The following is a 27,595-nucleotide window of genomic DNA, read 5'->3' on the forward strand; positions in this document are numbered from 1 at the left end:
GCTTAGGCCTCAGATGTACTGTTCTTTCTTTTCTTCTTTTACCTTGTAATTCAGCAGTTTTGCTTATTTTACTTTCACTCTTCATATTCTAGTGTTCTTGAACAGTCTCAACTTTCCTCATAATAAAAAATAAATATGGCTCTGAACTCTTAAGTTGGTTGAGAGCACTAAAACTGCCAGCTGTTTACAATTAACTGACCTACATTCAGTGCCATCTGCCAAAAGGAAACTTGACTGTTCCACATGTGTCCAGTGCTTTTCTTGGGTGAAAATGACACACATTAGTATGTAACATACATAACTGATCTTACGAGAGTATTGAAGTTCATTCTTTCTTTATTCTGGTCATGCTATTTTTTCATGATTGCAGAAATGAGGTCTGGGAATGACACAGTTTGCTTAATATTCGACAGTTTCATCAAATAACATGTCATTCATCAGGTAAACAATCACAGTGTGGACACGTTTTATTTTTTTTTTACCAGTCAGAAGCTCAGTAATGAATCAAACCACATGAATATAAATTGGAAGAATATAGATTGATAAATCTACAGTTTCCTGGACATTTGTTCTTGAATGTTATTCTGTCTTTATATTTTGATAAGACATCTGACACAACTCGGTTCTCTTTTTTAATTATAATGTCAAAAAGTTAGGGAAAAAAAACCCAAATAAACCAAGAAACCACAACCTTGTACTGATTTTGAATTTGTTACACCCAAAATTAAGCCGTGATCAATTTTAATCCACATGCTTTTGCAAACATAAATTCATCTGTGTTCGTGTTGGGAAGGCGCTCACTTCACATGGGAGCACAGTAACAGGTATACTCTATACAAGTGCAAACAAGCTTCACAGTTCTACAATGTATATTCAGTCAAACTCAATATGTATAATAGTCAAGGTCTTCTCTAACATCTCTATAGGGTTTAACTACATAAGCAAAACAACATAGAGATTCGTCTTTAAACTGACTTCCTCTGACAGTGCATCTGTGCCCTGTTCATGATCTCTTGATAGATTTTTGATCGAAGAAACCTAGGGTAGGAGTCTTTCTCCATGAGGCTGTAGACCTTGGTTTGGATCTCACTGAGACTGGAGGATGTTGGTTCCAGAAGTTTCTGTCTGGTCTCCTCCCTGGTCTTGAAGTCTATGTTAACCTGTACAGAACGTAAAGTGACACAATGGTTTTATTCATTTGTGTATAACAAATTCCATCCAACTGAGAGAATATCGTTAGGAAGAACAATGTTAATCAGTGTTGAATGTATGCCAAAGCCAAATGATTGTGTTCTATCTTTGAAAGAGATTGCGCAACTAAAAATAATGCTAATCTCAGCTAAATTTATTGCAATATAAGGTCACAGAAACAACAATCCTACCATGGGCCTCAGTGTTTTTTTTTTGGTTTTTTTGACAAAAAAATGTTTTAGTCTTCATCACTGACTGAAAATTTTAGTTGATTTTAGTCACATTTTTGTCTTTTTTAAAATTCTGTTTCATTTTAGTTAAGATTTAGTCAGTGGAACTCAGTTTTAATTTTAGTCAATGTTTAAGTCATTTAATTTCGACAGTTTCATGATACTGTAATGGATTTTGCTAATTGATTATTTCTCCTGGATATAGAAATTCCCTTGAAAAGTAAGAATACCTTGAACTATAAGTTGATTTAGAATGTGTTATTATATGGCATGAGCTACTTCTGGTAAAATTGTGCGCTCTGATTGGTTCCTTGGTGGGCAGTATTTTCCTGTAATGCCCGTGGGCAATTATGGACTTTCTTTCCAAGGCCCTGGCTTTCAATGTTGCAAAAAAAAAAAAAAGCAAAAATTAAATGACAAATATGAATTGGACATCAAAATGGAATCACAAACAGCTGAAACACAAAAGACAAGCAAGAGTCACCAAGTTATTCAAGAAATGAGCAATGAAGAGCATTCAGAAACCACTAACCACGAACAGAAATTCAGTTTTGAAACTGCTAGCTGTTTATTCTGCATGCGTGACTCATCTACGTTACAAATATGACATGACTGAAAGTAGCGTCACGCCTCATTATACTGACCGTCTATTTTAATCTTAGAAATAAAAAGCCATATAATAAACTCCTTATTAATCTCACTTGCTCAGTCTTTACAGGAAAATATCAGACTGAGGTCTTTTTGTACATTTATATATCAAGACCTCTGTCTGATATTGTCCCGTAAAGACCTTGCGCTCAGTTAAGAAGTAGTTATTATTGACTTACTGTACTGTAGGAGCCATTTTAAGAGACTGATTGTGTTCAGTATAGGTTTGATTTTTTTTCTTTTAATTTTAATATTTTAAATATTAATATAAATGTCTGACCCTGATACTTACTTATATTGTTATTGTAGTTAACAGTTACCCCTTGCATCGGTGATTTTGCTTGTATAAAATATCCCTCTGAGATTATAATGGTATGTTCCATGTAGCATTCATGGATGTGGTATTGCAGTGGTTCTCAACCGGGGGGGCGCGCTCCCCTGGTGGGGCGCGGAGGTACTCCAGGGGGATCGCGAGTAGGCTTCATGTATGGAGGAAAAAAAAAATCTGGGGCTTACAGGCTATAGTAGCTAAGCAGATGCAACACATTTACCCATGTCAAAATGCAGGACATTGGACTATTACATACAAATCAATACTATTATAAAATCTATCATCAATCTATCATAAAATCTTGTGTGTAGGTTATTTTAAGCCCGTGACGCGAACATGACGCAACGTCACGTGAGTGAGTCTGCATACCGTGGCCACCGTGTGAGTGCTTGCCACACACACACTAGTCTGGTTTCTTGCCGAGTTAACTCGTGCCGACTCTCGCTAGTCTACTATCATCAATCCATCGATACAGCGCAAAACCCAAACAGTCTTTTTAAAGACTACTACCCCACACTGTATTTTTGCTTTCCCCATTTCAGCTCTACCCAAATAATTTGTTGTTTTTGTTGTTTTCTTACTGCTAGTCTACTATGGATAATGCTACTACTGCTGCTACTACTACTACTAATAATGATAATAATAAGGGCGGCATGGTGGTGTAGTGGTTAGTGCTGTCGCCTCACAGCAAGAGGGTCCTGGGTTCGAGCCCCGTGGCCGGCGAGGGCCTTTCTGTGCGGAGTTTGCATGTTCTCCCCGTGTCCGCATGGGTTTCCTCCGGGTGCTCCGGTTTCCCCCACAGTCCAAAGACATGCAGGTTAGGTTAACTGGTGACTCTAAATTGACTGTAGGTGTGAATGTGAGTGTGAATGGTTGTCTGTGTCTATGTGTCAGCCCTGTGATGACCTGGCGACTTGTCCAGGGTGTACCCCGCCTTTCGCCCGTAGTCAGCTGGGATAGGCTCCAGCTCGCCTGCGACCCTGTAGAACAGGATAAAGCGGCTAGAGATAATGAGATGAGATGAGATAATAATAATAATAATAATAATAATCTAGCCCAGGGCTATCTATCTATCTATCTATCTATCTATCTATCTATCTATCTATCTATCGGTCGATATAAGGTGCTGTAGGTCGGGTGGCGTCACTGCGGGTGAGTGTGTTTGGGGGGGGCGGGGCGAGAAGAGGGGCCCCCAACTGCAATGAACCAGCTTTGGTGGGGCCCAGGTTGCAAAAGGTTGAGAACCCCTGTGGTATTGTATTCATGCAAATAAGATGGTCAGGTTAGGAGTGCCATATTTTTATGACCAAAATTTGAATGAACTAACTGGAATTTGCAACTAACAATATTAGAAGAGTAAAGTATATATATTTTTTTTTTCTTGAAGATTTTTGTTCTCTGACAAGTTTGTCACATGATGCTTAATATAAATATCCTGCTCTGTAAGTGTCAAGGGAAACAGAAGAAGAGCCACTAGACTTTTTTTCATGCATCATATAAAAATGAATGCCAAACTAAATTGTCTGCTGAACACAGCCAGCTATTTCGTCTCGGCTTTACTCATCAGGGCATAATGAACAAAGATTTTACTGTAATTTTTGTTGTCAATTTTTTTTCAATTATGTTGTCATTACAATTTAATAATGTAATAAAGTTGTCAATGAATATTTATTGTCAAAATTTTCATTGACAGTTAACACTGCTGGATACAAATGAATTGATTTGTAGTTTGTATGCAAAACACATCTACACAACAAATGTGGTATTCATAAAACATCCAGTTATTTCTGAGAGAAAAACAAAACACAAACAAAACAAAACAAAAAAAACACGAGTGCTCTGAGAGTACAATATCCCCCGCTACAATATATTGCAAATGAAATTGCAATATGCATATTACTGTTGTAGTGGGCTGCCATGCTGTAGCCATAGTACCCACAACTCCCTGCTTCACTTTATGGCCCATCTTCTCCCCTTCCACTGTTACCGCATTGAACACAACAATCCCTGCACTTGATGCCATGTTCTATCTCCGCCCATTCTTCTGACTCCCTGTAATGGTATTGGATACAGAGATAATACCGGATACCAAATACAGTGACGTCACAACTGTGCTTTAAAACATGCAGTGAAATCGAAATTCTTGCTCTCTGGTGGTGGATCCCCACACGTGAAAAAGACATCGTTGCATCTGTGCTACAGAAGAACAAAGGACAAAGAACAAGCTATTGATACTGGACCTTTAGCCAAAGTTCAATGTATTTGATCTTTGCATAGTTGCAATAATAAGTGAACCGATTAGTTACTGCAGCTAATGCGATATTTTAAAGAGAAAAGGTGACCGGATCCCTTTTCCCTTTCGCAACGTCGATGAACTACAAGCAAGATTCCTTCCAGATCATCGGACGACCGATGGGACACCGAAGATCTTCAGCTGACGAGCTGTAAAAGCAAAAGGAACAGAACTGTTTTCTCCCTGGACCTGTTTTCCACGCTGTCTTCGGATAACAGACGGCACACTTTCAGTCGCCAAGCAAGAGTGATCTCAAGTAAGGCTGGCATTTGGGCAATTGTTAGTCTTAGTTGTGGCTAGTTAATGCGAAGAGTGTTGTTTATTTGAATTCATTCATGGTTTAAATGTACGCATTTTGATTCACATGAAAGTCGGTCTTAGACCATGTGTTGTTTGATTTGCTTTGTTTACTATTCGTATTAGTCAGATCATGCATGTGTTCTCTCTCTGTCTCTTTTTAACTCCCTCCTTCGCACTACACCCCTCAGCATTGGGATTTCAGGAGTAGCTAAGGGTTGAGTAGAAGTTTGGGTTTAAGGCCTAGCACAAAGGCTCGTGCACTACATTCACATGCCACGCCAATCTCTCGCCCATGCGCCACGCGCGCTGCCTCATTCCCTCACTCCCCTCCTCCTTGTCATGCACCTGTGCATGCTCTCTCTCTCCCTAGCTCCTCCTCATCTTGTTAGTGCGCAGCTGTGCACATGCACGCACACACCTACACTCACACACTCTTGCGCAGACACACAAACACATGAGTTCCCTCTCACATTTTAACATTCACTCGCCCCTACACTGTAACACTTGCATATACAGTAGCCCATTACTTCTGATCATCATTAGTGCCTTGGTTATCATCATATTCACTGCTGATTTCTTACTCTGTTTACTGCTGGTTATTATTCTACTTACTACTGACTATTGCTTTATACACTACTGATTATTACTTGCATACATTGTATCACCATTTATATTGAATTATTCCTTGAGTGCTATTGTTGCTATATCTGATCAGTATCAGTTTGCTAATTTGTGTCAGCTATTTCAATAAATGGTACCTTTGGAGTAAACTGTGTCCTGTCTATTGCTACAACATTCACTGAGTTCCAAGCTCTTCCAAACAAGTATTCTAATTGCCTTCGCCCATTGGGTTGTTATATGAATGTTGTAGATCTAGAATAAAACATATTACCTTAGAGCTACAATACTCACTAAAACTATAGCAACACCACCACTAAGTTATTCCACTGATTTTAATAGTTTAGCTATAAACTATTAGACACTTGAATTAATGATTAATGAATTTATGAGACTGATCCCTTTTTACATGAGACTGATTCGATAAGCCTATTGCACCTATACTGTCCAATAACAATGCCTTTTGCTAAGTTTCATGAAATTCATCCAAAAATTGTGAGAGGAGTTGGTTTCAGAAGGTGAGAACTCTTTCCGGGAGTGATGGATGGACAGACAGACAGACAGACAGACAGACAGACAGATGGAAGGGCAGACAGACAGACTTCACCTTGACATAATCCCTCTTTGGGCCTTTCAGCCAGCAGGGGATAAAAAAAAAATCATTCGTATACTACAACAGCTCCAGAGTTTGTGGAAGTTTGTATATAAGGAGACTTGCTAATGTGGATCCTGATTGATTGGATTCAAATTGTCTCTCATCTCATTATCTCTAGCCGCTTTATCCTGTTCTGCAGGGTCGCAGGCAAGCTGGAGCCTATCCCAGCTGACAATGGGTGAAAGGTGGGGCACACCCTGGACAAGTTGCCAGGTCATCACAGGGTCAACACATAGACACAGACAACCATTCACACTCACATTCACACCTACGGTCAATTTAGAGTCACCAGTTAACCTAACCTGCATGTCTTTGGACGGTGGGGGAAACCGGAGCACCCGGAGGAAACCCACGTGGACACAGGGAGAACATGCAAACTCCGCACAGAAAGGCCCTCGCCGGCCACGGGGCTCGAACCCGGACCTTCTTGCTGTGAGGCAACAGCGCTAACCACTACACCACCGTGCCACCCGGATTCAAATTGTATGATTGGTTAAACAGTTGTGGTCAGAAGTTTACATAGAGTGACTTGAATGTCATCTTGGATATGAATGTCATAGTAATGCTTGGGCTTTCAGTAATTTCTTTGATCTGTTCTTTTTCTGTGGCAGAATGATTGTACAGCATACATCTTTAATAATAATAAAAAAAACACTAGAATTTGGTGCCCAAGTTTGAATTTTCTTTGAGTTTTCTGAAATCAACACAGGGTCAACATTATACATAAAGGGTCAAAGATTTACATATGCTCACTTGGATTAAGAAGAACAACAACTTTATTCATCACACGCTTGTGAAATTCCTCTCTGCATTTAACTCATCTGAAGCAGTGAACACACACATGCACGTACCAAGAGTAGTGGGCAGCCATGCTAACAGTGCCCGGGGAGCAGTTGAGAGTTAGGTGCCTTGCTCAAGGGCACCTCAGCCCAAGGCCGTCCCATATTAACCTAACCACAGGTTTTTGAACTGTGGGGGAAACCAGAGCACCCAGAGGAAACCCACACAGACATAGGGAGAACATGCAAACTCCACACAGAAAGGCCCCCACCGACCACTGGGCTTGAACCCAGAACCTTCTTGCTGTGAGGCAACCATGCTAACCACTTACACCACCATTCAGAGGTGCTGAAACTTCCAAAATGTCTCTTATCTTGCCAAGGCTGAGGTCTCTTAATCATGATCACTAACAGGAAGTTGCCTACAGCTGGTATCTTCTCTGTGCCTTCATAAAAAGGGTTTGTTTACAGCACTCATTGGATTGACCAACACACAGTAAAATGGGAAAGTCCAAGGCGCTCAGTGCAGATCTGAGAAAGACGATCGCAGATATATGCAACTCCGGAATGTCTCTTGGAGCCATTTCTAAACAACTGCAAATTCAGATGAGACAAAGATTGAGTTGTTTGGCCACAATGACCACCATGTACAGAGGGACACTGTACCAGCTGGTGGTGGTGGTAGGATCATCATGCTCTGGGGCTGTTTTGCTGCCAGTGGAACTGGTTCATTGCACAAAGTGGATAGAATAATGAAGAAGGAGGACTACCTCAGAATTCTTCTGTTAGGACTGGGACTGTTTTGGCCTCTAGAGGCCGCTGTTATTTCCTTTGTTTGGTCATGTTTGTTTTGGCCTCTAGAGGTTGCCACTGTGTTCTGTGTTTTGTGTTTGTCTTATTGCCTGTTTCCTGCCCCGCCCTGTCCTTAATTAGTTTGTGTATTTATACCCCTGAGTTCAGTCCTCTTGTCACGGAGTCTTTGTGCTGTTATGTTTAGCTCCAGTTACCTCTGTACCATGTTCCTTGCCGTTGTCTTTTTGGGTTTGTACTTTGCTTTTCTTTTTGGACTTAGTATTTACTGTTTTTTGGATCTTCTGAGCGTTGGTATTTTTGCCTTTTCTTTTCTGGTTTTTTGGCTTTTGTTTTGACTTTGAACTTTTGGATATTTTTTATTTTTCCCTTCATCTTCTGAGCGTTTTGGATTATTTCTTTTTGGACTGTATATATTGTAAATAAACTTTTTGATACGTTTCTGCTTCCACCTCACGCCTCTGCATTTGAGTCATCCCCCTGGTGGCCTAGTGGGGATTTGCTGGATTATCACACCAGCGAACCAGGTTTGAATCCTAGCAAAACCCTAATATCTTCAGTATAAACCATCAGAAACTTGAACATGACTTGAGAGTTACAACAGGACAATAAACTCAAACACACATCAGAGCTGGTTGTGGAGGATAAAGCAGGCTAATATTAAGCTTAAAACAAGTCCTGACTTCAACCCTATTGAAAATATATGGACCGTGCTTATAAGTCGAGTCCATGCCAAGAAAAAAAAATTGAATTCTACCATGAAGAGTTGTGAAATATCCAACCAGAATTCTGCCAGAAGCTTTTTCATGGTAAACAAAAATGTTTGGTTAAGGTGAATCTTGCGAACAGAAATTTTACCCAAATATTTGGTGTGCTGTAGGTATATTTTTGACCCTATACATATAATTTTGACCCTGTGTTGATTTCAGAAAACCCAAAGAAAATTCAAACTTATGCACCAAATTTTAGTGTTTTTGTTTTTTTAATTAAAGATGTATGCTGTACAATCATTCTGCCACAGAAAAAGAACAGATCAAAGAAATTACTGAAAGCCCAAATATTGCCATGACATTCATATCCAAGATGATATTCATGTCACTGTATGTAAACTTCTGACCAAACTGTAAGTGATTGATTATATTACACACATTATGCTGTTACAGCTAAATGGCACATTTATTTCAATTGCATATTTAACAATTATTTGCTGACAGTGAAGTGAATGTTAGTGAATAATAACTGAGACAAAGTTGAGGTTATTATTCACTGATATTCACTGAGCCTGAGGCAGATAATTGTTTTAGTCTAAATACACAGATTATTTTTTAAAAATCGTATAAAAAAATAATTGATTTCAAACTTCAAAAGCGGCATGAAAATATAATGAAAGACTTGTAGGCTTCTGGCATGCGCTCAGACTTGTGTCACTTTTTTACGCCGACTCACATAAAATACTTTGTTTTGAAATTGATAAAATAAATCACAATTCTACCTTACCTTTGAATAATTTTAGACCAAACTTCATAGCATCTTTAGTGCTTTTAGGAACAGCATTTTCTTTCATAATTTGTAATTCTTCCTCACTTACAGTGACAAAGCAATTGGCCACCATTTTGCCGAGTTGCTTGAAGTGATTATCAAGAAATACCGGTAGTTTGAATTTCTCAACCAATCAGTGCATGCAATGTCCTATAATCACCTCCGTATTTATACTAAAAGTGTTTAATAAAACTTTGAATTTAAACAAATCCTTTGTGAACTAAAGTTAGCTCACTGGATAGGATTTCTGAGAGGATTTCTATGGCTACGTTCACACTGCAGGCTGAAGTGACTCAAATCCGATCTTTTCGCCCATATGTGACCTGTATCCGATCTTTTATTGACAATATGAACGACACAGATCTGATTTTTTCAAATCCGACCCAAGCCGTTTGGATATGTGGTCCTAATTCCGATTCCTATCCGCTCTTTTCATATGCGACTTCAGTCTGAACCGCCAGGTCGCATTCATCTGACTTACATGTCATCAACAAGCCACAAACGTCACTATTCTGCGCTGAAGTAGGCGGCGGGTCTCTCAAAAAAAGTTACAACAACATGGCGCATAATCACGGGCGCAGATAGAGGGTGGGACTTGTCCCACCCAGATTTAAATTCACCTCGCTCGGTCCCCCCCACTTATAGGGAGGAAAAAATGTCTATGCTGTCTTTCTTTGCATAAGGCAAACCTCACGGAAAAATCAAAAGACTAATTACCATTCGGTTTATTGTGGTGCACAGCAGTATATACATAGTTGCAACAATTCACATAAAACAAAACAAAGACTGATATTCGGTTGGTTGAGCTGCGCAGACTGCACAGGTTGCGAGCTCGAGCTTGGTTGCTATGGTAACCCACAACAAGTTTGACAGGCATATCGGAGTTGGGGTTGGTTTGCTGGCAGCTTTGTCCCCCCCCAGTTTTTTGTCCCCCCCAGTTCAAAAAACGTATCTGCGCCCCTGCGCATGACATCAATGCGAGGGACTCTTCGGGTTGTGAAGGTTCTGAATCTTCTCAATGGAAGGACGCAGAGGTTAGGGAGCTGATTTCCATTTGGGGGGGATACAGCTATTCAAGCTAGATTGGATGGGTCATACCGCAACCGGGCGGTTTTACTTCCGTAAACACTGGCCATGCTCACTGCGTGTGACATCATCGTATCCTGCAATGCGCATGCGGAACACTTTTAGGTCGCTTTTCGTTCATACTGAGGATCACATACAAGTCGCATATATTTGTTAATGTGAACGACCTCACAAAAAAATCGGATTTCACAAAAAAATCGGATTTGAGCATTAAGCCTTGCAGTGTGAACGTAGCGTAAGTCATATTAATGCGAACCAGCTTCAACCTGAGGCAATGTATTGAGAATGATTTTTATATTCATAAGTGTTCATCTTATCTTCACTACTAATGGCTACATGGTTTGCTCAATTGTTAACACAAACTAACTTCATGCTTTATAACACCCACAAAACATGATGGATTGAACATTTCTAGAACATTTAGAAAATATGCTGCTAACCTAAAACTGTTATCTAGGACTATCACTTAAACATGTCAACTAATGAAAGAATGATGGTGTTGGTTTTGTGAACTATAGCCCAACTTACTTCTCTTGGTGCTTGAACTTCAATAAATTCCTTGTAGATCTTGCTGGCCTTTGACAACAACTTTGCAGGTGATTTGCTCTTTTTGTAGTCTTCACAAGCTAACCAGAATTCAATGTTCTCATCACTGAACTCTGTTTTAAGGAATGCTCGGAACGCTGCCAAACCATCTATGAAACAAAAACAGAATTCATTAAGAAAATGACATGCCATGACATTCATATCCAAGATGACATTATTGTCACTGTATGTAAACTTCTAACTGCAGCTGTACACACACACACACAGTGGTGCTTGAAAATTTGTGAACCCTTTAGAATTTTCTATATTTCTGCATAAATATGACCTAAAACATCATCAGATTTTCACACAAGTCCTAAAAGTAGATAAAGAGAACCCAGTTAAACAAATGAGACAAAAATATTAGACTTGGTCATTTATTTATTGAGGAAAATGATCCAATATTACATACGGTATCTGTGAGTGGCAAAAGTATGTGAACCTTTGCTTTCAGTATCTGGTGTGATCCCCTTGTGCAGCAATAACTGCAACTAAATGTTTCTGGTAACTGTTTATCAGTCCTGCACACCAGCTTGGAGGAATTTTAGCCCATTCTTCCATACTGAACAGCTTCAACTATGGGATGTTGGTGGGTTTCCTCACATGAACTGCTTGCTTCAGGTCCTTCCACAACAGTTCAATTGGATTAAGGTCAGGACTTTGACTTGGCCATTCCAAAACATTAACTTTATTCTTCTTTGACCATTCTTTGGTAGAACAACTTGTGTGCTTAGGGTCGTTGTCTTGCTGCATGACCCACCTTCTCTTGTGATTCAGTCCATGGACAGCTGTGCTGATATTTTCCTTTGGAATTCGCTGGTATAATTCAGAATTCATTGTTCCATCAATGATGGCAAGCCGTCCTGGCCCAGATGCAGCAAAACAGGCCCAAACCATGATACTACCACCACCATGTTTCACAGATGGGATAAGGTTCTGATGCTGGAATGCAGTGTTTTCCTTTCTCCAAACATAACGCTTCTCATTTAAACCAAAAAGTTCTATTTTGGTCTCATCCATCCACAAAACATTTTTCCAATACCCTTCTGGCTTGTCCACCTGTGATCTTTAGCAAACTGCAGATGAGCAGCAGTGTTCTTTTTGGAGAGCAGTGGCTTTCGCCTTGCAACCCTGCCATGCACACCATTGTTGTTCAGTGTTCCCCTGATGGTGGACTCATGAACATTGGCTAATGTTAATGTGAGAGAGGCCTTCAGTTGCTTAGAAGTTACCCTGGGGTCCTTTGTGACCTTGCCGACTATGGAACGCCTTGCTCTTGGAGTGATCTTTGTTGGTCGACCACTCCTGGGGAGGGTAACAATGGTCTTGAATTTCCTCCATTTGGACACAATCTGTCTGACTGTGGATTGGTGGAGTCCAAACTCTTTAGAGATGGTTTTGTAACCTTTTCCAGCCTGATGAGCATCAACAACGCTTTTTCTGAGGTCCTCAGAAATCTCCTTTGTTTGTGCCATGATACACTTCCACAAACGTGTTGTGAAGATCAGACTTTGATAGATCCCTGTTCTTTAAATAAAACAGGGTGCCCACTCACACCTGATTGTCATCCCATTCATTGAAACACCTGACTCTAATTTCACCTTCAAATTAACTGCTAATCCTAGAGGTTCACATACTTTTGCCACTCACAGATATGTAAAATTGGATCATTTTCCTCAATAAATAAATAAATGACCAAGTATGCTCTATAGTATTTATTTACATGTAGGTATAGGTCATGTATTTTGAAATTCATTATTTTTTTAATACTGTGTAAAAATGCATACATAGTTCTTTATAATGCTTGTGAAATCAATATAACTGCTCAGATAGTTTTTGCTATACAAAACCTCCTTAAGCATGAGGATATGAGCTCATAATAAAATGTTACATCACTCTTTATAATATAAAACTCATACCTAGCCTAATGAGCACTGCTCTGACATTATTTATTTGCATGATACATTGTTCAGCAAATAATTTCAATCTTCATCAGGAATTTTATCTTGAATGCCTTCCTATTATGTTGCATTCAGACCTGTGGTTTCAGAAGTGCTCACAGGGCCACAGTTGTTGTTGTTGTTCTCATTTATCACAGTGACATGTCAGGAGGTCATGTTGTGCAACTTGAATTTCTGTGGTTTTGTTATTTCCTTTTAATCATTATTTACTCAGGAGGATGTTTATTTAGTGGCAGTATACCAGCATGTGGTATGCTGATGAGTTCTTATTTTCTAGGGGAGTAATGCACCAAGAGTCATCAAATATAGATTATTTTTGGTGTTGTTTTGGCCCAGCATGTGCCTGACAAACACTTAGGTAACCTTGTCACAAATCAGACAAAAGTTTGAACAAAATCTAAGAAAAACAATGTTGTCCATATTACTGAATCTAACAATAAAGCCCCAAAATGTTTGGAAACTGTACTAACACTTGTAATTAAATATAATGAGTTTGAACTGTACTACACTGCTCACTGTATCCTAACTCTCCAAACTAAAATGACCATAAAATGGTAATATTTGGACAGTATTACGTTTATTTACATAGACATTATTAATTTTTGCAGTAGGTGACACTTCTCTAAGCTTACTAATAAGTGGATTTGAATGTGTTGTTATTTATCAAATAAAAATCTTTATTCTATCCACATTCACTGGATATGAGCAATTGTGTGCTCTGATTTGGCTACTCTACTACTAGGATATCAGCTCATATACCATGAGTAGACAAAAACAAAATGGCGGAGTGTTTTGCTTAACCAACTGAGGATGAAATGAAAACTCTACTCGAAAACAAAACCCTAAAAAATACAAAAAAAGCAACAAAATATGGAATGAAAGTATTTGATGGTTAGAACGTATCTTTTTTATTTTTCAATAATTATTATTATAGCATTTTTCATAAGTTGCTACAGTCATTTCACCGGTTTGTTTACATTCTTCCTCTTTAAGCATTAAAATTTGTTGAATTTCTTCAAAAGCTCAAAGAAGTTTGGAAATTACATAACTGAAAGGTTCAATGAAGAATTAAATAAATGTCTAAAGCTATTCTATACCTCAGCACAACAGCAAAACGGCACTTTCTACAAAAAAACAACAACGCTCAAGTCAATTTGTGCAGCCATCAATAGGTTTTTAAGGAGTTCACCTAAGCGGAAATTATTTTGTCGGATGTTTTGCATCAGGTTTTTATTTATCAAATTTGCAAAAAAAAAAAAAAGGATCTGTTTCTCAAAATCCAGTGAATGTGGATAGAATAAAACAGTTATTCCACTCAATCTCATCAATCTATCAGCTCATGTACAACTCGATTTTGTGGAATAATTGTTAAATATTTATTGCTATGGTGAATCTTTCAGTCAGGAGAGAGTTATTTAACATTTGTGGAAGGAGTCTCCAGTGTCAGAACTTTGTAATAATCAGTTTTCCACCAGAGGAATTTTTTTGTTTGTTTGTTTGTTTGTTTGTTTGTTTGTTTCTTTCTTTCTTTCTTTCTTTCTTTCTTTCTTTCTTTCTTTCTTTCTTTCTTTCTTTCTTTCTTTCCCCCCCATGTGTCTGTAACATGTGACTATGCAATCTAAAAAGCTGGAGTGGATTTATTTTATTTTTTCATATTAAATTTCTAGTAACTTCAAGTAGAGAAACCTGAGAGGCTCCTGTTTATACAGTGACAACAGGATCTAACTTGCCTTGTGAAAGATCTATGACACTAAATGTTTAAACAGTGTGATGTGTTATTCATATGAATAAATAGAAACTGAAAATCAATGAATGAATGAATGAATCAACCTGGAATAATCAGCAGATTCATGTAGTATTGGAAAAATAAAACACTTCTGGACATGCCATTATAAGAAAATAAGCAGCTTTATGTTGGGCTGCTTCACACCATCTGATCATTGGTTATTTTCCTATTACAGCACACTCTCAATGTTTTATTCCCCAATTAATTCAGTCATCATTATTGCATCATTACATAATACCTTAACAGCCTCCATGTCATACATGAATAGATATTAATAATTATAATAACCAAGAATAGTTAATGTTATATTACAGGTATTTAGCAGCCACTCTTATCCAGAGCGACATACAACGCACCCAGAGCAGCCTGGGGTCAGGTGCCTTGCTCAAGGGCACTTCAGCCATTCCTGCTGGTCCAGGGAATTGAACCAGCAATCTTTTAGTCCCAAAGCTACTTCTGTAACCTTTAGGCCATGTCTTTTCCATGGAACCTACTTATTACTAGACATCTACTTTATTCATTCTGATCATTAATCTCATGCATGATGATGAAATATTATTCACATTATTATCAATAGACATATATTGGACACAAATTGTATATTTTAGAAAGACATTTTCCCTGTCACTAATTATCAATTAACATGTGTTGATTATTGGAAAGTTGAACATAATCTAATGTGATTCATGTGATGGAGCATATAAACACAAATACATAAACCAGCATGTCATGGATTTCATGCCTTCGTAGAGGACAAAGATTTATATCCTTGGCTTTGGGCCTGTGAATGTGAGAAGGAGCGAGTGCAGATAGAATTAAACTGTATACAAATGGCCCTGCTCGTAAATGCAATTATAGTGTTGTTCAGGAAATTCAATAAAAGAACAATCAAGAGGTGAGGACAACATCATCGTGTCCCTTGGCTACCCAAGGAACAAATAATTCTATTTGCTGTAGCCAGTGTGACACCATGACTGGCACATCATCAAATAAATTTTAATTTATTTATTTATATTATATATATATATATATATATATATATATATATATATATATATATTAAAAAAAACCTCACAAAACCTTCCTTGTCTAACTTCCCTGTCTCTGTGTAGAAAATAAAAATGCTTCATATTGAAGACATTAGCATTATGTGTAAGAACTCATGCAATAATTACTCACACTGTTAAAAAAAAAAAAGATTTGTTGTTTAACCTTCAAGCGACTAAGCTATTTTAGCGAGTAATATGACCGGGTGTGGTCATTTATAACACTGCTATATTCAGTACATAAATCTGTATACCTAATTATTTTCTCTTGGTTTTAAATATGTATACCACATCCTGTGTTCAAGACAGATACGATAAAAATATATAAATGCATATAGGTATGGTTTACAACAAATTTTAATGCAGAAAGAAGATAAAGAGACACAGCATAAGAAGAATATAACAATCTAAACAGTGTTTGTTGTCTTTTACTGGAACATTTACTTCATTCAACAACACTGACTGAAAATGTATCATGAAAAGAAAAGTAGGAGAAAAAACATCCATTGTAAAGGCCTCTGCATGCTCTTGCGACAAGGCTTTCGCAGATAGCTTTTCGCAGACAGTTGTAATTTATTGTTGAGCGGGGGAATAGGCGTGCGCGATGTTATTCACCGGCACAACACAAGGGGGCGCGAAGTCGCTAGGAGTAGTTGGTGGGTGTGGTTAGTGGAGTGTTTATCCTCCGGTTACTTATAATGACTAGAACTTTTTTTTTTATAATGACTAGAACTGGAGTCGTATAGATGTACGTACTTCCTCAATCAACCGCTCTTCATGCTGCTCCATCTTCGCTCGTGTTTTTAAAAATGCCGGTCGTGAAAACAAAACAAACTGGGAAAGTAGGGAAGCAGAAGTGCGTGTACAGCGGGTAGAGTGGACCAATCAGAGCCCTCTTGTCTGCAGCGCTGTCTGCGAGGCTTCTGCGGTGGTCACAATTTTTGGGAGGTGCGCACAGAGCGTCTGCAAAGGTGGGGGGGCTACGCAGACACTGTCTGCGACGCTATCTGCGAGGACTGGGTTGTCAGCATAAATTGGCCTTAAGTGTTGATGGGATCTTTGTAACATCAAAACCAGTGACTAACTAATATGCTAACACTAGCTAACATGCTATTTCTAGCGGATATGCTAATACTAAAATTAATCATCTCCATCAATTGAGCTGTTTTCATCATCACTTTGGGCCTCAAGTATCTGTCTCAATGCTGTAAATCTAGCTATTCATGGTCTACTTGCCATGGTTCACTGCAACAAAAGTACAACATACAGATAAGTAGTTGGTAAAAGCAAAATCTGATAAGGAATTACTACAAGAAATCCTATGCTTCTTTCCAGGGTCATAAATGACCCTGCACAATTTTTCATTACTTCTTGCCACACCATTCGGCCGATCCCTGCAAAAACCTAGGAACAGTTGTAGGACAAGTTAACTGACAAATTCATGGTAGGAAATATTTTTTCGGATCAAATGTATAAAAACTGCAAAATTATATGCCTGGGGTCATAAATGACCCCACTCAGTCACTTGATGGTTAATTTAAAAATGTGAGTAATCTGGTTGGCTTAAAATGTTGAGTTTAGTGAAACTTATACTAGTATAGTAAGTTAGCACATTACATAACAGGCATTTATCAGACACTCTTATCCAGAGCAATGTACAACATACCCAGAGCAGCCTGGGGAACAGTTGGGGGTTAGGTGCCTTGCTCAAGGGCACTTCAGCCATTCCTGCTGGTTCAGGGAATCAAACAAGCAATCTTTTGGTCCCACAGCTGCTTCTATAACCATTATGCCATGGCTTTCCCCATGAGGCAATCAACTTGCATTGTGCTAACTTATAAAATGAGTTTCATCTCATCTCATTATCTCTAGCTGCTTTATCCTGTTCTACAGGGTTGCAGGCAAGCTGGAGCCTATCCCAGCTGACTATGGGTGAAAGGCAGTGTACACCCTGGACAAGTCGCCAGGTCATCACAAGGCTGATACATAGACAAACATTCACACTCACATTCACACCTACGGTCAATTTAGAGTCACCAGTTAACCTAACCTGCATGTCTTTGGACTGTGGGGGAAACCGGAGCAAACCCACGCGGACACGGGGAGAACATGCAAACTCCACACAGAAAGGCCCTTGCCGGCCACGGGGCTCGAACCCAGACCTTCTTGCTGTGAGGCGACAGCACTAACCACTACACCACCGTGCCGCCAAAATAAGTTTCAGTAAACTCAAAATTTTAAGTCAATTAGGTTACTCATGTTTATGACATTTATATATTTGTAATTGGTAATGCATATAAAACATGCATTATATGATTTATTCCATCCACATTCACTGGATATGAGCAATTGTGTGCTCTGATTGACTACTCTCCTACTAGGATATCAGCTCATATACTGTGAGTAGAGAAGAACAAAATGGTGGTGCATGTTGCTGAACCAACCGAGAATGAAATAAAAACTCTACTTGAAAACAAAACACCAAAAGATACTAAAAAACCAACAAAATATGTGTGACAGTTCGTGTAAGTGGGTGGAGCACAGAAGGACAGCAGGACAGAACTGAGTTCACAAAACTCTTTTATTTCCACTTTTCAGTGCAAATCTTTCTCTCTCAGCCACACACGCACGCACACACATTCCAGTTGTCTGGTTTGGGAGAGAGCTCCCTCTGCTCTCGCTCTCTCCCCTTAAATAGGGCGCGTTTGACCATCGATTACTCTCACTTGGTCAAACGCATGCCGCAGAGTCTCGTCTCGCGACTGCTTTAATGGGAAATAGGGGACAAAACAGCCCCCAGCCCTCTGTCCGACGCATCTGTCTGCAACATAAAGGGGAGAGAAAAGTCAGGGGAGTGTAAAAGTGGCCCCCCACACAGTGCAGCCTTTATCTTAGAAAAAGCCCGCTGGCATTGCTCCATCCACTGGACCGGATCTGGTGCCCCCTTTTTAGTGAGATCAGTCAGCGGGCTGGTGACGTCCGAATAATTAGGTATAAACCTACGATAGCAGCCAGCCAGCCCCAGGAACTGTCTCACCCCCTTTTTGGTCTTGGGCCTCGGGCAGGCCGCAATTGCTGCTGTCTTGTTAATTTGGGGACGCACCTGCCCATTGCCCAAGTGGAAGCCCAGATACCGTACTTCCACCCGCCCAATCGCACACTTCTTTGGGTTGGCTGTGAGACCCGCTCGCCTCAGCGACTTAAGGATGGCCCTCAGGTGTTGTAAGTGCTGCTGCCAGTCATTACTATAAATAATGATATCGTCAAGGTATGTGGCCGCATAGGTGGTGTGGGGGCGGACGACCCTGTCCATCAGCCGCTGAAATGTAGCAGGTGCCCCAAACAGCCCAAAAGGAAGTTTGACGATTTGGTGTAAGCCGAACGATGTGGAAAAGGCCGTCTTTTCCCGGGATAATGGAGTCAAGGGGATCTGCCAATAACCCTTTGTTAAATCCAGTGTCGAGTAAAAACGAGCCATGCCTAGCCGATCGAGCAACTCATCAATACGAGGCATTGGGTACGCATCGAATTTAGACACCGCGTTGACTTTTCTATAGTCGACACAGAACCGGACTGACCCATCGGCCTTGAGTACCAAGACCACCGGGCTGCTCCAGTCACTGTGGGACTCCTCGACGATGTCCATTTCGAGCATGGCCTCGAGTTCTTCCCGAACCACTTTTTTTCTTGTGCTCGGGTAACCTGTAAGGGCGGCTATGCACTACCACCCCTGGGGGCGTCTCAATGTGGTGCTCTATGAGGTTGGTCCGGCTGGGCAGGGGTGAGAACACGTCCGAAAACTCGGTCTGCAACTGGGCAACCTCCACGAGTTGGGTCAGGGAGAGGTGGTCTCCACAGGGGACCAGAGAGGTACGCTATGCCAATGTTCCCTTTTGCACCTCCGGTCCCAGCTCCGCCTTCTCCGGAACCACCGACACCAACGCCACGGGGACCTCCTTGTTCCAGAGTTTGAGCAGGTTGAGGTGGTAAATCTGTAGCGCCCCACCCCTATCCATTCACCTCACCTCATAGTCAACGTCCCCGACTCGCCGTGTGACCTCAAAGGGTCCTTGCCACTTGGCGACTAATTTGGAGCTCGATGTGGGCAACAGTACGAGTACTTTCTCTCCTGGTGCGAACTCCCTAAGGCGCGTACCCTTGTCATACAGGCGGGTCTGTCGTTCTTGGGCCTGCCGCATATTCTCCTGAGTTAGGTGCGTGAGTGTGTGGAGTTTTGCGCGCAGGTCCATAACGTATTATATTTCGTTTTTACTCGGTGAAGGTCCCTCCTCCCAATTTTCCCGCAGCACATCTAGGATGCCGCGTGGCTTACGCCTGTATAACAGTTCAAACAGGGAGAACCCCGTGGAGGCTTGGAGGACCTCTCGCACTGCAAAGAGCAAGGGTTCGAGCCATCTATCCCAATTACGTGCGTCCTCACTTACGAATTTTTTAATGATGTTCTTGAGGGTGCGATTGAACCGTTCAACTAAACCATCCGTTTGTGGGTGATACATGCTGGTGCAGATCGGCTTAATACCCAACAACCCATACAGTTCGTTCAGTGTACGTGACATAAACGAGATGCCTTGGTCAGTCAGAATCTCTTTCGGGATTCCAACTCGGGAGATAATGCGGATTATGCGATTAATGGTAGAGGGCGCAAAGGCGCTTTTGGAATGGCCGCTGGATTTACTAACTGGCATTCGCGGCATGCCGTACACCACCGACGGACATTGCCACGAATCCCTGGCCAATAGAACCGGGCCATTATTCGGGCTAGTGTTTTATCCTGCCCTAAGTGTCCAGCCAGGGGATTAAAGTGAGCCGCCTGGAATACCAATTCCCGGAGGCTCTTCGGAATTAAAAGCTGCATGACTCGCTCTTTAGTTTGAGTGTCCTGCGTCACTCGATATAATCTATCCTTCATAATCGCGAAGTAGGGGAAGGATGGGGTGGCGATCGGCGGGAGCGTTTGACCATCGATTACTCTCACTTGGTCAAACGCATGCCGCAGAGTCTCGTCTCGCGACTGCTTTAATGGGAAATCCGCGAGGGATTCCCCGAGAGAGTGAGGAGGAGCCGGCGGCTCCTCACTCTGACGCGGAGATGACGTAGACGGCTCTGTGACAGCTGCTCCTGCCAATGCGACACCGGGACCTCCCCCTGTTAAATGACAGGACCCACTCTTCACTAAACGTGTAATTAAATCCCGAAATCCCGGCCAAACAGTCCCCAAAATTAGAGAGTGGGTAAGGCGAGGATTAACCGCCGCCTTCACTACAAATTTTTCCCTTCGAAAAAAATGTGGACCGACACTAAAGGGTAGTTGTGAACATCCCCATGCACACACAACACCTTCACCAATTGTGCTCCCCCCAATGCCTCGTCCTGCACCAGGCTTTGGTGGATTGAGGTCTGATTACAGCCAGAATCCACCAACGCCTGATATGTATCCCCTTGGATACTCACCAGTATGCGATACGCTCCGGCCCGATCGAGGGTGGCTCCCGGCGCGTCGGGGATCCGAACCACCGCACCCACCTCCATTACCGAGCACTGCTGTTGGAGGTGGCCTGGCTCCCCGCCGCGCCAGTGAACCGGCCCGGGCTTCCTCTCTGCACTAGTGCTCTGGGGCTCACTCACCTGAGGGGGGAGAGAGACGGACACAGAAGGGAGACACGGGAGGGCACCGCGGGTGCAGCGGGCCGGCTGAGGTGGCGCCGGCCCCCGCCTCCGCGGTGGGGGAATAGGGCGAGGAGGAGACACAGGAGGAGGGGAGAGAGAGAGAGAGGAGAGAAGAGAAGAGAAGAGGTCGTCTGCTGTCCTGCCGTCAGGACAACCGCCAGATGGTCCTCCGCCAGCTCGATTGCCTGATCCATTGACGCCGGGCGGTGGCACTGGACCCACTCTGCGGTTCCCGCTGGTAAACGTGTGACGAACTGCTCCAGTACCACCTGGTCGATGAGTCCCTCGGCGTCGCAGCTGTCAGCCAGCAGGCGTCCCGGAGTTGCTGGCCAAACGCGAACGGCCGGCCGACTTCCTCCAAGCGCAGAAACGCTGACGCTGTTGCTCCGGGGTGCGTCCCACCCGCTGGAGGACGGCCCGGTGAAGGTCCGCGTAGGCCAGCCGGTGGTCGGCGGGGAGCTGTAGCGCGGCCAGCTGCGTCTCTCCCGTTAGCAGGGGGAGGAGGTGCGCCGCGCACTGTTCCACCGGCCACCCTGAGGTCTCCACTACCTGCTCAAAGAGCGTGAGGAATGCCTCGGGGTCATCCTGCGGGCCCATCTTCGTGAGGGTGAGGGGGGAAGGGCCCGCGGCGGTGGAGATGGTGGACCCCGCCGACGCGAGGAGGTGCCGGAACGCCCGACAATCTTCCTGTTGCGCCAGCACCAGGGCCTCGAACCGTTGTTCTTGTTCCTTTCGGAGGGTGAGCAGTGCCTGGTGCTGGCTCTGTTGGGCCATGGTGAGGGCGTGGATCAGGTCGGCGAAGGTGGAGGACTCCATGGAGCTGTTCTCTTCTGTGCTCATCCCTGGGTTTCGGCACCACTGTGACAGTTCGTGTAAGTGGGTGGAGCACAGAAGGACGGCAGGACAGAACTGAGTTCACAAAACTCTTTTATTTCCACTTTTCAGTGCAAATCTTTCTCTCTCAGCCACACACGCATGCACACACATTCCAGTCGTCTGGTTCGGGAGAGAGCTCCCTCTGCTCTCGCTCTCTCTCCTTAAATAGGGCGTGGTCACTGGGAAGACACAAACACATTAATTAACGACAGGTGTAGTGATTCTGCCACTTACCTTCCCTGACTCCGCCCTCCTGTCACAGACCGATGCTTGACCACGCCCCCGCTGCCACAATATGGAATAAAAGTATTTGATGGAAAGAACGTATCTTTTTTATTTTTCAATAATAATTATTATTATTATCATCGCATTTTTCACAAATTGCTACTGTCATTTCGCCAGTTTGTTTACATTCTAAGCGGAAATGATTTTGTCGGACGTTTTGTATAAAGTTTTTATTTATTGAATTTGCAACAAATAAAAATGCTCTGTTTCTCAAAATCCAGTGAATGCAGATCGAATAAAACAGTTATACCACTCAATCTCATCGTGCATGGCTTATAGACAACTCGGCACTACGAGCCTCATCAGCTATCAGCTCATGTACAACTCGATTTCATAGAATAACTGTTAAATATGTACAGTGGCGTTTGAAAGTTTGTGAACCCTTGAGGATTTTCTATATTTCTGCATAAATATGACCTTAAACATCATTAGATTTTCACACAAGTCCTAAAAGTAGATAAAGAGAACCCAGTTAAACAAATGAGACAAAAATGTTAGACTTGGTCATTTATTTATTGAGGAAAATGATCCAATATTACATATCTGTGAGTGGCAAAAGTATGTGAACCTTTGCTTTCAGTATCTGGTGTGACCCCCTTGTGCAGCAATAACTGCTACTAAACGTTTCCGGTAACTGTTGATCAGTCCTGCACACCAGCTTGGAGGAATTTTAGCCCATTCCTCCATACAGAACAGCTTCAACTCTGGGATGTCGGTCGGTTTCCTCACATGAACTGCTCATTTCAGGTCCTTCAACAACATTTCGATTGGATTAAGGTCAGAACTTTGACTTGGCCCTTCCAAAACATTAACTTTATTCTTCTTTAACCATTTTTTGGTAGAACGACTTGTGTGCTTAGGGTCGTTGTCTTGCTGCATGACCCACCTTCTCTTGAGATTCAGTTCATGGACAGATGCCCTGACATTTTCCTTTAGAATTTGCTGGTATAATTCAGAATTCATTGTTCCATCAATGATGGCAAGCCGTCCTGGCCCAGATGCAGCAAAACAGGCCCAAACCATGATACTACCACCACCATGTTTCACAGATAGAATAAGATTCTTATACTGGAATGCAGTGTTTTCCTTTCTCCAAACATAACACTTCTCATTTAAACCAAAAAGTTTTATTTATATTATCTACTTTTAGGACTTGTGTGAAAATCTGATGGTGTTTTAGGTCATATTTATGCAGAAATATAGAAAATTCTAAAGGGTTCACAAACTTTCAAGCACCACTGTACAGCTTTCATTGTCGGTAGATGACATGTATGTATAGCTGAAATATATATTTTTTCAGATATTTGTTTCATATGTATAATTTTAGAAATACAACTTGATAGAAGTGACCATATTTGAGCATATTAATGAATTAATTGATTGAGTAATGTATTTACTTACTGACTTACTAACATTGTTTTGGGGATAACATTTTTCCCAAATATTATTTTGCATCCTGCTTTATCATGCATACAGGCAGTGGCCGCTCAACCACAGAGACAAGTGAGGCAGAGTCCCAACGTACACTCACTGGTCACTTTATTAGGTACACCTGTTTTACGCAGTTCTCTAATCAGCCAATCACTTGGCAGCAGAACAGTGCATCAATTCATGCAGATACAAATCAAGAGCTTCAGTTAATGCTCACTTCAAACTTCAAAATGGGGAAAAAAACGTGATCTCAAAGTGTGACTTTCACTGTGGTATGGGTGTTGGTTTGAGCCAGATAGACTGGTTTGAGTATTTCAGAAACTGCTGATCTCCTGGTGTTTTCACACACAGCAGTCTCTAGAGTTTATACAGAATGGTGCGGAAAAAAAAAATTGAGTGAGCGACAGTTCTGTGGGTGGAAACAAACGCCTTGTTGATAAGAGAAGTCAGAGGAAAATGGCCAGATTGGTTTGAGCTACCAGGAAGGATACAGTAACTCACAGCAACTCTTTACAACCATGGTGAGCAGAAAAGCATCTCAGCATGCAACAGCAGAAGAGCACATTGGGTTCCACTCCTGCAGCCAAGAACAGGAATTTTAGAATCAAGAACAAGTTCCTATTAAAGTGGCCAGTGAGTGTATAACAACTGTTTGAGAAAGCTTGATCATCATAGTCCGCCATCACAACTCCATTAAATTTAAATTGTTTTGAAATAGTAATGAATTATTCTGAGCGATCAGTCCTTTTAAAAAGTTGGTACTTGCCAGATTCATTTGAAGTCAATCGTCCACTGATTTGCTTTCCTTTTGAGATTGCTCAAACATGGGGCATTGTGCTTACTGGCCCATTTAGGCCCTGTCCACACAGCAATGGATTCAGGTGAATCTGATAAAATTGTTTATCGTTTCGGCCTGGCGTCCACACGGCACCGGCGTTTTGGGTGCCCCAAAACGAAATCTTTTGAGAACGGGTTCCAGAGTGAAAAAATCTGGCAATGGCGCCGTTGCGAAGTCGTCTGGATGAGTAGAACGGATTTGTTTATGATGATGTCACAACCACATGACTGTCAGTGCTTCACGCCGGGTAGAAGTGTAACGAACTCGATGCGAGTTGTCAACAAATCCTATAACTTGGTTCATGAAACGTGCTTACAAAATATTTTCACTGTGAATATTTATTGTGTAATGGTGCAAAGTGAGAGAGAGAGAGAGAGAGAGAATAGTCCTTAGGGCAGAGTCTTTAGTCCAAACACTGCGGAAGCAGTACCAAACCGCGCACCGCCTGTGCGCTTTCCAAAAACAAAAACAATCTCGCCAGCAAAAATAGGAAAAAAAAAAGGAGCGATCTCACCTCTTCAGATGTTGGTTTAAGTCTGACAATACATTCCTCAAAAAGGGCGTAGAAGAACAAAGTAATCCATCAACGTGTAGCATTCAATTTATTCCGGACCATTAAAGAATTCTGGAGGATATCAGAATGTTGGCGTACCGGCTTCCATCTACCCCCATTCATTCCTCTTTCCGCGTCTTTTGTTTTATGCTACTGATTAATAATCAAAACTTTATGTGGCTAATGCTACAGAAGAAGGGGTTTATGCACATGCGTCTACTTCTTCTATTGTTCTGGTGTCTCCAATGGGACCATCCACACGACAACGGCAACGAGATTTTTTTTTTTAATATCGTGTCCACATGGGCAACGGATCAGTAAAATTTCAGGTACATATGGCAACGCAACGCTTGCTGAAAACGATGCAATACACATGCCACACCACTACGTGCGCTGTAAGACGGTCCCATCGGAGACACCAGAATAATAGAAGTAGACGCATGCGCATAAACCCCTTCTTCTGTAGCATTAACCACATAAAGTTTTGATTATTAATCAGTAGCGTAAAACAAAAGACGCGGAAAGAGGAATGAATGGGGGTAGATGGAAGCCGGTACGCCAACATTCTGATATCCTCCAGAATTCTTTAATGGTCCGGAATAAATTGAATGCTACACGTTGATGGATTACTTTGTTCTTCTACGCCCTTTTTAGGAATGTATTGTCGGACTTAAACCAACATCTGAAGAGGTGAGATCGCTCCTTTTTTTTTTCCTATGTTTGCTGGCAGGATTGTTTTTGTTTTTGGAAAGCGCACGGGCGGTGCGCGGTTTGGTACTGCTTCCGCAGTGTTTGGACTAAAGACTCTGCCCTAAGGGCTATTCTCTCTCTCTCTCTCTCTCTCTCTCTCTCTCTCTCACTTTGCACCATTACACAATAAATATTCACAGTGAAAATATTTTGTAAGTGCGTTTCATGAACCAAGTTATAGGATTTGTTGACAACTCGCTTCGAGTTCGTTACACTTCTACCCGGCGTGAAGCACTGACAGTTATGTGGTTGTGACGTCATCGTAAACAAATCCGTTCTACTCATCCAGACGACTTTGCAACGGCACCGTTGCCAGATTTTTTCACTCTGGAACCCGTTCTCAAAAGATTTCGTTTTGGGACACCCAAAACGCCGGTGCCGTGTGGACGCCAGGCCGAAACGATAAACAATTTTATCAGATTCACCTGAATCCGTTGCCGTGTGGACAGGGCCTAAAACATAGAAGCCCAGTGGGACAGGAAATACGGTGCCCCATGCTAGTTTAAAACACTCCATGGCTCCCGCCATCTTGTTTTATAGCCACCGATCTGAAATAAATCTAATAAATATCCACCAACAAAGGCAAAGTGTAAATGCACAGTGTGTCTGTGATGTACAGAATAATTTTGTCTGTCGGATATATTGCAATGTAACTGGGAGAGGGAAAAGGGGATTATGGGGTGGATAATGTCCATATATCAGAAATGCGTGTGCACTATGGTGACATTGTTCCCCAATCAAAAGCAGAGAAAAAGAAGAATGAAAATTTGTCTCTCCTTTCCAATTTGGTACAAGTTTCTTTTGGTAGTTTTGTGCACTTTTTGACATGTAGTCAGATTGGAAATTTTATTACCCTGCATGTGTCTCACTGGTGACAGGAAACACACCTGTTATAGACACGTTTCAGAGCAATATGCTGCCATGCAGACAACATCTTTTTCAGAGAAGGCCTTCTTTCTTTCAGCAAGACAATGCCAAACTGCATTCTGCACATACTAAAACTGCATGGCTCCATAGTAAAAAAGTCCAGGTGCTAAATTGGCCTGCCCGCAGTCCAGACCTGTCTCCCATTTAAAACTTTTGGTACATTATGAAGTGCAAAATATGACAAAAGAGACCCGGAACTGTTGAACAACTGAAATTGTATATCAGGCAAAGATGGGACATTTCTCTTTCAAAACTACAACAATTGGTTTCCTCAGTTCCCAAACGTTTACAGAGTGTTGTTAAAAGTCGAGGTGATGCAACACAATGGTAAACATGCCCCTGTCCCAACTTTTTTGAAACGTGTTGCTGACATCAAATTCAAAATGAGC

At 41.8% G+C, this 27,595-nt stretch overlaps 1 protein-coding gene across 1 annotated transcript in view; it reads right to left on the bottom strand.

The window, feature by feature from the left end:
• Window positions 1-965: 965 nt before the first annotated feature.
• The window catches only part of rgs8 (regulator of G protein signaling 8), a 32,829-nt gene continuing 6,199 nt past the window's right edge, over window positions 966-27,595 (bottom strand). The window contains exons 3-4 of the mRNA XM_060918360.1: window positions 11,009-11,175; window positions 966-1,160 (exon numbers count right to left, since the gene is read on the bottom strand). Of these exons, the coding sequence (XP_060774343.1) occupies window positions 966-1,160; window positions 11,009-11,175 (362 nt within the window). The remainder of the gene's footprint in view (window positions 1,161-11,008; window positions 11,176-27,595) is intronic.

Source organism: Neoarius graeffei, chromosome 4 (genome assembly GCF_027579695.1).
Source record: "Neoarius graeffei isolate fNeoGra1 chromosome 4, fNeoGra1.pri, whole genome shotgun sequence".
NCBI classification, from domain to species: domain Eukaryota; kingdom Metazoa; phylum Chordata; class Actinopteri; order Siluriformes; family Ariidae; genus Neoarius; species Neoarius graeffei.